Here is a 12,051-nt window from a genome sequence, read left to right on the forward strand (position 1 = left end):
CACCTTCTCCCCAAGATGTGTAAGTATACCAAGTTTGGTAGTGCTAGCTAGGTCAATTAGGGGCCAAGTTAGAGAGCGGAAGGGAAATATGATCAAGGTCAAGGTAAAGGTCAAATAAAGGTCGCAGTGACCAGGTTTTGGTACTCTGTACACCTTCTCCCCAAGATGTGTAAGTATACGAAGTTTGGTCGCGCTAGGTCAATTAGATGTAGAGTTATAGAGCAGAAGGGAAATATGATCAAGGTCAAGGTAAAGGTCAAATAAAGGTCGCAGTGACCTGGTTTTGGTACTCTGCACACCTTCTCCCCAAGATGTGTAAGTATACCAAGTTTGGTCACGCTAGGTCAATTAGGGGTCGAGTTATAGAGCGGAAGGGAAATTCTCTGCGGCAGACCGAGCGGCGGCGGCTGGGGAGACATGAAACCATAGTATCCCCGCCGACTTCGTCGCGGGGGATACAATTATTATTACCAATCTTCTAGCAGCAAGAAATATCAATATAGGTACAACAAATATATATACAAATGATGCAATTTTAAGTTCCCCAACGTTTACTCGTGTATTGGGGCCGGTAATGACATGCGTAATTGATTTCAATTGATACAACCCCCTCCTGGGCCCTCTCCATCCGCCCATAAACGAAATGCCTTCTGAAATTTCTGGAGGAAACACCAGTCACCATAGAGTGACTTCAAGTAATAAAAATAATGAACACCAATAACAACATGCAGCAGCTCTATATAGATACAAGAATTACTCTACACCTACCCGAGGAATCTCCCTAGTTAGTCGCTTTCTTTCTTTCTCCTCCTGCAGTAGACCTCCTCCTCTATTGGTGAATCTATTTGGATCACTTGCTCTCTTCTGCAAGTATCAAGTTTCAAGATGTTTGATACTCAAATCCAGCTTAGTTCATACGTAGTAGCATTACTCATAATACAACTACAGGGCGCGAAATTAGTACCGGCCCATCGCTAAATTATTTGGAGGGCCAGTAACATGGACAAAACACCGGCCCTCCGAGCCGGTGGGTTCAGCCGTGTTAGCGAGTACATGGGTCATACAGGAGGGCTGAAAAATTTTTCAAGGACTTTTCAAGGACATTTTATCAGAATTCATACACAGAACAAAACATACCTGAATTAATTTAATAATAACCCCATTCTTAATCACTGTCACCTCTAAAACTTACCTGGGTCATATTAATAAACCCTTCTAAACACTGTCACTTCTACAACATACCTTGATTTACTGACTGATTTTACTGAGTGTAATTTGTGATCATCATTTAACTGTCTATCATGTCTATAGCTTTTTAAGCTCATTTAACGCAATTTTTATTGAGGTTTGCACATTATTGATGGTAAAAAATTTATTTTTATTACAGGCAAGGATTCTTTCTACAAACTCAGACATTTTCATGAAATTCAAGGACTTTTCAAGCACAAAATCAACATTTACTAAATTCAAATACTTTTCAAGGACTCCCCTCAAATTCAAGGACTGTGCGAACCATGGAGTACCTACATTTTTATTTATAGCATTAACGAGCAAATAGCCTACAATGCTGTTTTACCTGAAGGATATCACACCATAATTTATCAACATTTTACAGTTGGAATCGAGAATGCAAGCGTGAAACATGACATTGACAAAAACACTTTGGACATCATTCACGATCTGTATTATAGTCTGTTCAACAGCTACTACGCGATGCCGCACAATACAACATTTTCCGGACAAGCAAGAGTCAGTCTTATCTTTGTGAAAAAATTTGTGAGGGTTGGTCAAAAACTGCAGTTACCAGCCCTCTGGGCCAGTGCAAAAAAATCTGAATTTCATGCCCTGCAACTATAATCCATTTAGCCTGACATGGTGTATAAATAACCACACTGTAGTACACCTGAAACGAATACATTTGTTTCCTAAAATGTAAAGCAAATGTGTTTTTTATACATTACCTCAAATTCAACAAACTTGTCCCATAGTTCTTTACGCTTGTGCACATCAATGTAGAGCAGTTCGTGTTTGGCATAGTGCGCCTTCACCTTCTCCAGTTCTGCCTCATGTGCTTCGAGAAGCTCTTCTGTATACTCATCTGTCAAAAATTAATGCATCTCTTATGAATACATTACCTTTCACATAGTCACTAAAGGAAATACCACGTTCGTATTACTCATTTCTCATGAAAACATGTCTGTACTCATAGTTATCACACGACTATATCAACTATACCATACTTCATACTTTCTAGAAGCTCATGGACTATAATTAATATGTGTTGGTGAGAGCTGTGACGCCTACAACCGAATAGATTACTCATTAATAAGTTCAAGGAATTTCAAAACCCATTCACAGCTTCCCAATTAAGACAAGAAACGTGAGAGATACGTTCGGATTAGAATTTACAAGATTGTGAACTCTAATCCGAACATACCTTTCTTTTTATGATTTCATAACTACCATTGGTGAATGAACTGAAGTCTGCACGCTGGCTCACGCTGTAGTAACACTTCTCCCACCACATGTGCAATTCATTTCGGATCTGCTTCACAAATTTCTCGATGTTCTGCCTTTTCAGGAGTTCACAACGTGCGATCTCTTCTTTCAACTGCAGTAGAAAAAAACGATACCCATTTATGATTGTATTCTTGCAGGTGCATGAAAATAATGAGTTCTGATATGGTAGGAGATGCAGCTCGGATAAACATGAGGAATCAACGAGGGATCGTTTTAGAACCGTATTAGCCAGCGAGCCATACAGCCGTGATTTGCACGGTCAGTTTTGAAACTGCACGGCAAAAAATATTGATCTAAAGCCATGTACATTTGTAAAATTGCACTCCCAAATATTTTTCTGCACTCCCACAATACTCATTCGTGGCAAAAAATTCCTAACCCTGTGAGGAATACAGACACAAATGACTGTATCATATAATCTATCATTATATTATATGAATGGAGAAATTACCGACAAATGTCTTTGTCATGTGTTAAGATAATATATTGTGATCTAAAAATTTCAAACATCACCAATCTTCATTCATTCTCATTTTATTGAGTGTATATAACAAAACAAAAATCCATAGAAGCATATACCAATAACATATTACATAAGACAACTTACAGCTTCAATTGCCTTTGGCCTGGATCCAGTGTTTTGCTTGAAGAAGCCTTCTCGCTCTTCCTGTGGAATTTGAAGCCTATCCCAAAGCGATGTGACAGTCTCTCTTAGATTAGTGGCAACCTCCGTGTTCAACCTCACTTTCTCCTCCAGCTAAAGTCCATGTTAACAAGAGATTGAGATAATATATAGACATCATCTTTGAGATAACTATTCTGTTTGTGATAATTGGTACTTCACACACAGGCCTATTTCCAGGGTGTTTGGCATTTATATTATATATACACACACCTCCGTTGTCCATTTTATGTACATATTGTCGATCATGCAAACAGTTGAGGGTGCACACAGTACTTAGTTTAACACTTGCCTCATCTTGCAGTAGAGAGAGGGCCTGCATATTCTCTTTCGACAGCACAAACACATCATCGTCACGTAGGATGTCTATCTCAAAGGATGTATTCGGCAGTTGCTCAAGTTCCTGCATGAGTTCCCCGATGGCCACTTTGTTGGCCACGTAGGTTTGGAAACGCATGTTCTTGAGTATTAAAAAAAGAGACCCATTACATTAATTTTTAAGGTACACATAATCAGGGGTAGAAATGAACTTTTGAACAAGGGAGTCCAACCTATAATCCCTACCCTCAAAAAGAGGGAGTTTGCAGCAAAATGAGGGAGTCCGCAGCAAAATAAGGGAGTCCGCAGTCTGAGGTTCAAAATTAAAGATATTAACAATAATGCATGTGCTTATTTTTAAGATTTATACAGTTGCACGTCTACCTAATTTTCTTTGGACATTAGCTGAAAAAAATTGTACAGTAATTCCGCGAGGCCGTTTTCGGAACGAACTAGTTCGTATGGCAGAATTTTCAGGGAGTCACACGCATATATGTCAAATCAGGGAGTCCGACAGTAAATCAGGGAGTATTTGACTCCGGACTCCCGTTAATTTCGCACCCTGCATAATGCTTCAGTGTCAGTATTACATTAGGTGGCTTATGTGGTGCACATGTGGCCACAAAAAAAAACAAAGTTTGAGCTGGTTATATTGAAAGCAATAGTAAGTTATATTACATAGTAAACGAGGACCCATGTAGAACTTTATTAAAAATTGGTACCAGCTACTAACCCAGCATATTTTCAACATTGAGTAACAATAAGCCTGCTATTGGTCACAAGAGGTTTAACCCCCCCCCCCCAAATGAGAGGTGAATCAATGTATACATCCCATAAGAGAGGACAGACAATAATGCGTCTCCCTGTGATCGTTCCCAATATCACTGCTGAAAGCCCACCAACCAATGTACCTTTTCGATGGTCAGCTTGTTTATGTGATCCTGCACAGCTTCAAGCTGCTCCTTAGCAGGTACAGTCGTCACCGAGATGTAGACAGGAGTCTCACACAGTGCCGCGCACAGCTTCTGGTCTTCTTCACGCAAAGCCTTTGCATGCCTCAGCCGCTCATGCTTGATTTTATTGAGTGCATCCGTGTGGACTCTCAGCTCATTCTCCAACATTAGCAGAGATAGCCCAGAATCTGGCTGCAATATTATATGAAGATTAGAATGTCTGTCTCATATATCATTGCATAACCAACCAAAAAAGATTTAGTTTCATGTATTGTATAGCATTGCGATAGACATATATTTATAAATCACAAACGTACAAGATTAAATTAGAAGTGTTTCCTTTTACATTGATGTGACAAACGAAGTGCAGTGCACATTATGGAATTGTTATCATGCTATATTATATTTGTACAAACTTGTCTAGTAGCAGTCAAACTCATTTACCTCATACTCAGCTTCATGCAATTCATTACATAGTTTATGAAGCTCCTTCCCACACTGCTCCACGCTGGCGAGCAATCTGTTACGCAGTCTTTCCTCTTCAGCAACCATCTCATCAAGTAGATTCTAAAAAAGTAAGACAATAAGTTCAAAACTTAATGCTATTCAGATTTAATATTGTACAGTTGTACTACTATTATTAAGAAACTGAAATGGTGCTGAAATAGTCATAACACATGCAGGGTTAGAAACTATTTCAGTAGCAGTATTTGCTGCCAGAAAAAAAGAAAGCAGCAAACTTAATCAACCAGATGAGACGGGATACTAGACAAGCGTTGCCGAAAGGTGTTAATCCGAAGTGCTGCGCGATCTTGCGCGCAGTTCCGCGGCAAGGCGCACGCGACCGCGGGAACGTCCTACGACAGTATGCAGCGCTGGCAGCTATGGATCCGTGCGCCGAATGCATAGGCCGGCACACGAATCCATAGCTGCCAGCGAACAGTCCGCAATTTTAGTGGGGGACAATTTTAGTGGGGGAACGTTTTCGCAACGTTCCAATGGCGAGGCTCGTACGCGAGTTGGAAAGCAGTGCGCCGCCTGCCCGCCGCCTATAGCCCATAGACTGGCACTCGCTGCCACCTCTCGACTTAGCTTAGTCACTCAATGGCTAAGCGAGGTGGGAGCGAGGGGGGGGTGTAAAAACCCTGGGTACGGTACACACACGGAACACTGGTGGGTACACACACGAAGGCACGCACTCGCGACGGGCAGGGCATGTCGTTTTTCTGACGGTCACCGTCAAGGTAACTGGGAGCAGGCGAGTTGCAGGTTTTTGTGCCGCCGTGGATTCCGTGAAGCCGTGCTCTGGAACAAACTTGTTAGTATAGCAGAATTTTTAGGGAGTCCGACAGTAAATCGGAATATTTGACTCCGGACTCCCGTAAATTTCGCACCATGATTGTCAAATGAATCACCCATGATGACCAAATATGCCATATTTTCCGCGAGTTCAGACTTGACGGACTATTTTGCGAGTGGTGAATTATGAATTATTCGTGTGTTGTTATTTTCGCGGTCAGGGACGCGTTCGCGAAATTCGCAAAAATTAAACCACCGCGAAATATACAACAATAAGATAACAGGTTTCTGAGGAACATGGGATTAATATTAATATGAGATAAAAATTGCAAATTATGCAAGAGGAAAAACTTGAATAATCTCATGATGAACTTGCCATGACATGGTGAATGACCACCATTACTCGCTCTTTTTTCTGGTCTTCTAGGATTCCTATATCGGTCCATATTGTTTGAAGCCTGTTCAGGGTTTCTTCTAGCCGTGTCGCAATCTCCTCCTTTACTGAATCAGTAATGTTAACAGCCAACTCCCTGTAGAAATAAAAACATTTATCATCACAATGCAACGAATTTATGTGCGATATATACGTTTATAATTATAACAAATGCACGCTCGAGAGATCGCTACATTTCTGTGAGTTGTTGCACAGTGGAGTGTGTGCGATGAGATACATGTGTGTTGCAGATGAGTATTTGAACGTCACAGTTTACGTATATTAGTTAGATGATAGAATTAGTGGCTCAAGGATAGAGAGCATGTCCAGTAATGAACATCATCCTACCCTAGCTATCACCGTCCTGGACATCACCTCTATCCTTGAACCGAATTGGCTATAGTACGTACTCAGGGTTCTCCCCAGGATAAAATTGAAACAGGGGAAGGGGCAGGAGAGGGGGGGAGGGGGAGGGAAAACTAGGGGCGTCCGGGAGCCTGGTCGAATCACTGGCAGCAAGAACAAGTCCGCACCTGCAGCTACAACACACACGCATCTATTGACTATATATAACAACATTATATATATAATAGTTATATATAACTACTATAACAACTATAGCTAATATAACTACTATATAACAACTATATATAACGTTGTTATATATAGTCAATAGATGTGTGTGTGTGCTGTAGCTGCAGGTGCGAACTTATTCTTGCTGCCAGTGGGTCGAATGAGAATTCTTGCCGTGGTGGCCCCTCAATTGCCAGTAGCAACAGCGCCTCCAAAGCTGACTCACTCAGCCTGTTCCTCATGTGTAGCCATTCCCATTAAAAAAAAAATTAAATAATCGGGGCGGAAATAATTTAAACGTGGCGCAACGATTGAAACAGGGGGAGGGGAGTTTCCCCAAACGGGGTGGGTGCGCCCGGTTTGCCCAACATAGGGAGAAGCCTGGTACTATAGTACTGATTAGAGCAGCGATCGAGTAAAATGCCATAGCAAATGCTGCTAATACAAAATAAATTTTGCATAGCAATTGGATAAATTTTGTATAGCATTTTTTTTCAGACACATCTCTCTCGTACAAATTTACAAACCGCAGTGCATGATTGGCCGTGTTATCGTGTCCTGCCTGTGACCAGGCACAGCTTACCTTAAGCCTAGGATCACCACTAGCCGATTCTGCACGCTGCCCGCGGCAGCGTTTAAACAGCGTGCGAGACTTGGCACATCTCGTCCGCTCGCACAATTGTCGAGTGAAATAATATCGGGCCGGGCGAGTGAAAGCTAAAGCTGACCGCCCATGTTTTAGGCGATAAAAATAATGTCTAGAACTTTAATTCAAATGTTGGTTCCTTAAAAACCCACGGACTACCTAATATCATGCCAAGACATTTGATGAAATACAGTTCTACGCGATTGTGAAGCGGCGCTAGTCCTGACTCCTCCGACCACGACATCCTCGACTTTATATTATCAAAGGTCGCGAGAAAAGCAAGGCCCGCGAGAGCCGTGCACGCCAGCACAGCGTGCTGTGTATACGTGCCTGCGGGCTGGGCCGATATTGATTGATGTATGGGGGGGGGGAGGTGGTGTGAGCACGGTAGCACACAAAGACGACATAGTGTACTATCTAAGAAGTACACTACGAATGATCATGGCTCTGAGTCTATAGGTGTTAAGCAAATTCCAGATAAAATCGCGTATACGTGGCATCTTGTCATTTGAGCTCCTAGGAGTCAGTACCTATAACAGGGAGATAATTTTCCCGGTATCGCATCGCAATTCCGATGTTTGATTGTTCAAGCCTAGGCCCGGCGTCGCGGCCAAGCACCCGAAGAAAATAAAAAGGTATAAATTGTAAACATCGTTATGTTTCCCAGCTTTGACATCTCGATGGCTGGCATCGCACCACACTGCCGATCATAAAAAAAATAATGCGAGTAGCACAATGGGGGCCTGAAAATACAATCGCGAATTGCGAGTGGATACCGGGAAATTATTCCCTGTATAGTAGCTCGATTAGAGCACGCGACCTCGATGTTATGTCAATGTATGTATGTATGTACTATGTCGTATTGTGTCGTCAAACTAAATATTTGGTAATAAACTCTTTTGACACGTGAAATACAATTTTAGTGTTCATATTTACCAAAAGTTTTATTTAAAGCGAAGTGTTTCTAAAACAACCGGATCCGGTTCGGAGTCCTGAAACTAAACAACCGCGCGAGCCAACAACTAGCCAACATCTTCTCTGATTTATTATTTTTTGATTGATTGATTTAAAATTATTTTTGGCTAATTTTATTATATTTTAGAATTAGGGATAGGGTTCTAGGGTTATAGGGTCTATATCCAACACTCTTTAAGTTTGTCTGAGTGACGCTCAAACGTAAAGCTTCTCGCTTCGTGATAGGCAGAGTGATAGTTCATTAATGGTACTGTGTTCGACCCGCATAACCCCTGACCAGCCCCCCCCCAATCCTGTTTAATGTTCAGAACTGTCCAACTGACCTAAATCAGAGAAGAGAGCCGGTTGTTTAGTTTTAGGACTCCGAAACCGGGTCCGGTCGTTGTAGACACTGCCTGATTAAAACGGTACGAAAATTTCTGGGGTGCGAAGAACTGCTGCTGTATATGGTTGAGTGAAAATAATAGTTCTAAGGCATGCTTTCTGAGTTCAGGGGGCAGTTTTCACAAAGCTGATCGTAAAAACGCCATCCTAAGATATCCTTAGAATCTTGTACGAGAGCCTAACCTGTCTTAAACGTCCCTCCGTTAAAAGTTGTTTCAGCGAACTTATGCGCGTGCGTTGTTAGACGGTCCCTTAAATTGCAGCTGTAACGATGTTGGCTGGCCGCAATAGACTGGTACCCTAATCTCTAGCACGTGACATCTGCTAGCTAGATAGTCTATATATATATAGAGGACATGTTACAAGTCTAATGGGGCGACGCCAGCTCACTGTGAGTTCTACGCTAATCCTCTCGCGTGCATTATAGTTTTAATATAATATGTATGGTACAACAAGCCGTGCAAAAACTAAAAATAATAAGTTAAAAGTATTTTTAATGCCAAGTAGCCTGAGAAATAATTAAACTAAAGCAGGTTGTCCCTATTTCCTGAACCACACAAATGAGCGAGTATTGACTGAACAAAAATGTAACATAAATTCTGAAGGTTTAGATTTACGCTTGACTTTGATAGCAGTATTGGCGGCCAATAGAATACAGCTAGTGCATAACATACGCTATAGCACATACCCGCCATAGCATACATACACGAACAGCCGCAGAGCACGCGCACATGTAAGGTGCAAGGAAGCATTTCATCTCTTCAAAATCTGCTACCGCAAATAAGAAGCTTCTTAGCCACACTTATTATAAACCCCCTGCGTGTCCAATGCCTTCACAGGCGCTTGCACCAGTATTCTCCGAAAAAAAAAAAAAAAAAAAAAAAAAAAAAAAAACACAGAAAGTTACCTTCTCGGCGGGTTTTTCGGCTTTAAACACTACGGCTGCCCAAACAATGAAAACACGCGACGAAATCGTGCGTGCTTGATGTACGATAGCCAAGTACTGCCGCTGACCTGTCCTTTAATATTTTCTGCCCTTATAGCAACGTCGTTGAAGTTAGGCGAGACGTATGTGAAACGTGGAAATTCTATGCGGAGGAGTATGGTGACACTCTATATATAAGGTATCTAAAACCGCTCTTTAACCAATAAGCTACTTAACGCAGCGCCTTCAGAACGCGGCCAGGCCCTGGTCCCTTACGTAACCCTATACATACCTCATAGGGTAAAAAGGCGCAAATCCACTTTGAGGCACCTTAGGTATCATGAAGTGATGCACAGCCGGGCATGTCTGTGTATCACTCAACTGATCACAACTTCCCGTGCTTCCGGTATATTCAAGGAATGATGCAGAGAACCGCGCTAAAACTCTAATCATAAAAAGTATAACCTTAGCTCTTAGTATCAGAAGTGTGTTTTGGGCTTAGGGCTAGGGTTTTTGGCATCATTCTTGATATACGAAATTCTGGTGCATTCTGACGGAGCACCAGCATCGCTCAGCTTGGATGACTACACGAGAAATCTGTGCATCACTTCGTGATAGCTAAGGAGGCCGTAAAAGTGGATTTGCACCATATAAAATATATAAACCATGAATACTACAAGCAACCTTAACTTAAACGAGCGCTCATGGAAACGGCCCCTTACCTAAACCTAAACATACCTCATCATAAAATATAAACGTAATGCACATAGTAATTACTGAAGCAATTTAAAAACTACCGATCGGGTACATATCTGTAGTAAACCACGGTACGGCTCATGGAAGGCGGTCTTAATGTTCCCCAGGTAGGGAGTACCTGCGAGAGAACGGTACCCTGTAGGAGGTCCGGGATATCCCGAGAGACGGCGAAGGGTGATGATAGTACCTGTCACTATTTGAAGTATGGTTAAGGTTCGGAGTTTCGGGTTAGGGGTAAGGCGTAGGCCGACTTCCCTTAAGACTCGTTAGTGGAGGATCGGTTAGGAGCACAGAGGTACCCGGTGGTTGGCGACATGATTAGATAGTACGAAAACAAGCGTAGGGGTACGGCTAGGATTCCGTACCCCCGCAGTAACCCGCTCCGTCGCGCCGGGGGACGCGGATGACACATACACGACCGCCGTCTTCGCGTCGCGTGTGCGAGTGAGCGCGTGCGCGGTATCACGACCGAAGACGTACCGACCATCAGGCAGCCACTTATCGTTGCGAGCGCGAGGTCACCCGGCGAAGTAGCCTGTAGGCCTAGACGCACGCTATTTGAGTCGTTCAATGACTATTTCCCAACTAGTAGTAGTAGTACTAATATAGTAGTAACTAATTATAAACTACTAAATACTCATGGCTGCCGAGCTTTATTATATACCGTCGTTACTCCGATAACCGATAATGCCAGTACTTAGTTAGACTACACTTCAGCCACTAAGGCTAACCAGATGACCCAGCCGGAGAGAAGAAGGCGCTCAGACGACGACGGCGGTGCCTGACAGAGCGGAACTACAGCGGGACCCTAATCCTGCTTGGGTTTGGGGTTAACATTATTGTATCGCTAGCCCAGTTACTATACGTCACTCACTAGTACTACTAGCGCCGATCTGCTAGCTTTAATACATTTCTTACAGTTAGTGAGTTAACACCCGTCTAGAAAGTGGTGACATTGTTATGGACTATATTGTTAAAACTTAGGCCTACAAATTAGCAATGCAAAATCATATTCAATGTTCTAGGAATCTACGGAAATGAACCAACTATATGTTCAATTAACTTCTCTGGCTTTAGCCACATATAATTAAAATACTCGAGTACTTACATTTTAGGTAGCCTATACTGTTCGTTTTGTCCGCAAAAAACTTCATAATACGGTTGAAATAATGCTTGTATTCCCGAAACATTCGTCGACAAAACCAGAGCACACGTTAGCGAACCGACTTACAGAGGTGAAACAATTGTATCGCCAGATCTCTCTCGAACAACAACAACTCCCGCGGACTCATCGGCAGCACGGCGCACGGAGCGCACACACGGCCCACCCAGCCACGCGCCCGCGAGTGTCGGCCGAGGAAGGAGGAAAAGAGAGAGATTGGCGATAACCGAATTTTCAAACATTGTAATCGGCTCCGTATAACGTGTCTTCTGTTTTGTCACGAAATTTGTTCGGGGATACACAGCATATTTTTCACCGTATTTATAGAAGTTTCTTTTGGAGCAAAACCGAACAGCAATATTACCCAGAAGAGCAGAGTATGCCCGTTAAAATGTAATACTCGAGTAAATATTTTTATTATATGT

The 12,051-nt window shown here is 42.4% G+C and overlaps 1 protein-coding gene across 4 annotated transcripts in view; it reads right to left on the bottom strand.

Moving 5' to 3' along the window:
* LOC106807976 (protein regulator of cytokinesis 1-like) overlaps nt 1-11,690 on the bottom strand; it is a 19,705-nt gene extending 8,015 nt beyond the window's left edge. For all 4 annotated transcript variants that reach the window (XM_014810511.1, XM_014810509.1, XM_014810510.1 and 1 more), the window contains exons 1-9: nt 11,573-11,690; nt 6,149-6,302; nt 4,918-5,040; nt 4,432-4,665; nt 3,495-3,662; nt 3,128-3,277; nt 2,464-2,611; nt 1,962-2,098; nt 769-864 (exon numbers count right to left, since the gene is read on the bottom strand). In XM_014810511.1, the coding sequence (XP_014665997.1) occupies nt 769-864; nt 1,962-2,098; nt 2,464-2,611; nt 3,128-3,277; nt 3,495-3,662; nt 4,432-4,665; nt 4,918-5,040; nt 6,149-6,302; nt 11,573-11,574 (1,212 nt within the window). In that variant the 5' untranslated portion in view covers nt 11,575-11,690. The remainder of the gene's footprint in view (nt 1-768; nt 865-1,961; nt 2,099-2,463; nt 2,612-3,127; nt 3,278-3,494; nt 3,663-4,431; nt 4,666-4,917; nt 5,041-6,148; nt 6,303-11,572) is intronic.
* Nucleotides 11,691-12,051: the final 361 nt, after the last annotated feature.

This window comes from Priapulus caudatus, unplaced genomic scaffold (genome assembly GCF_000485595.1).
Source record: "Priapulus caudatus unplaced genomic scaffold, Priapulus_caudatus-5.0.1 Scaffold245, whole genome shotgun sequence".
In the NCBI taxonomy this organism is placed as follows: Eukaryota; Metazoa; Priapulida; class Priapulimorpha; order Priapulimorphida; family Priapulidae; genus Priapulus; species Priapulus caudatus.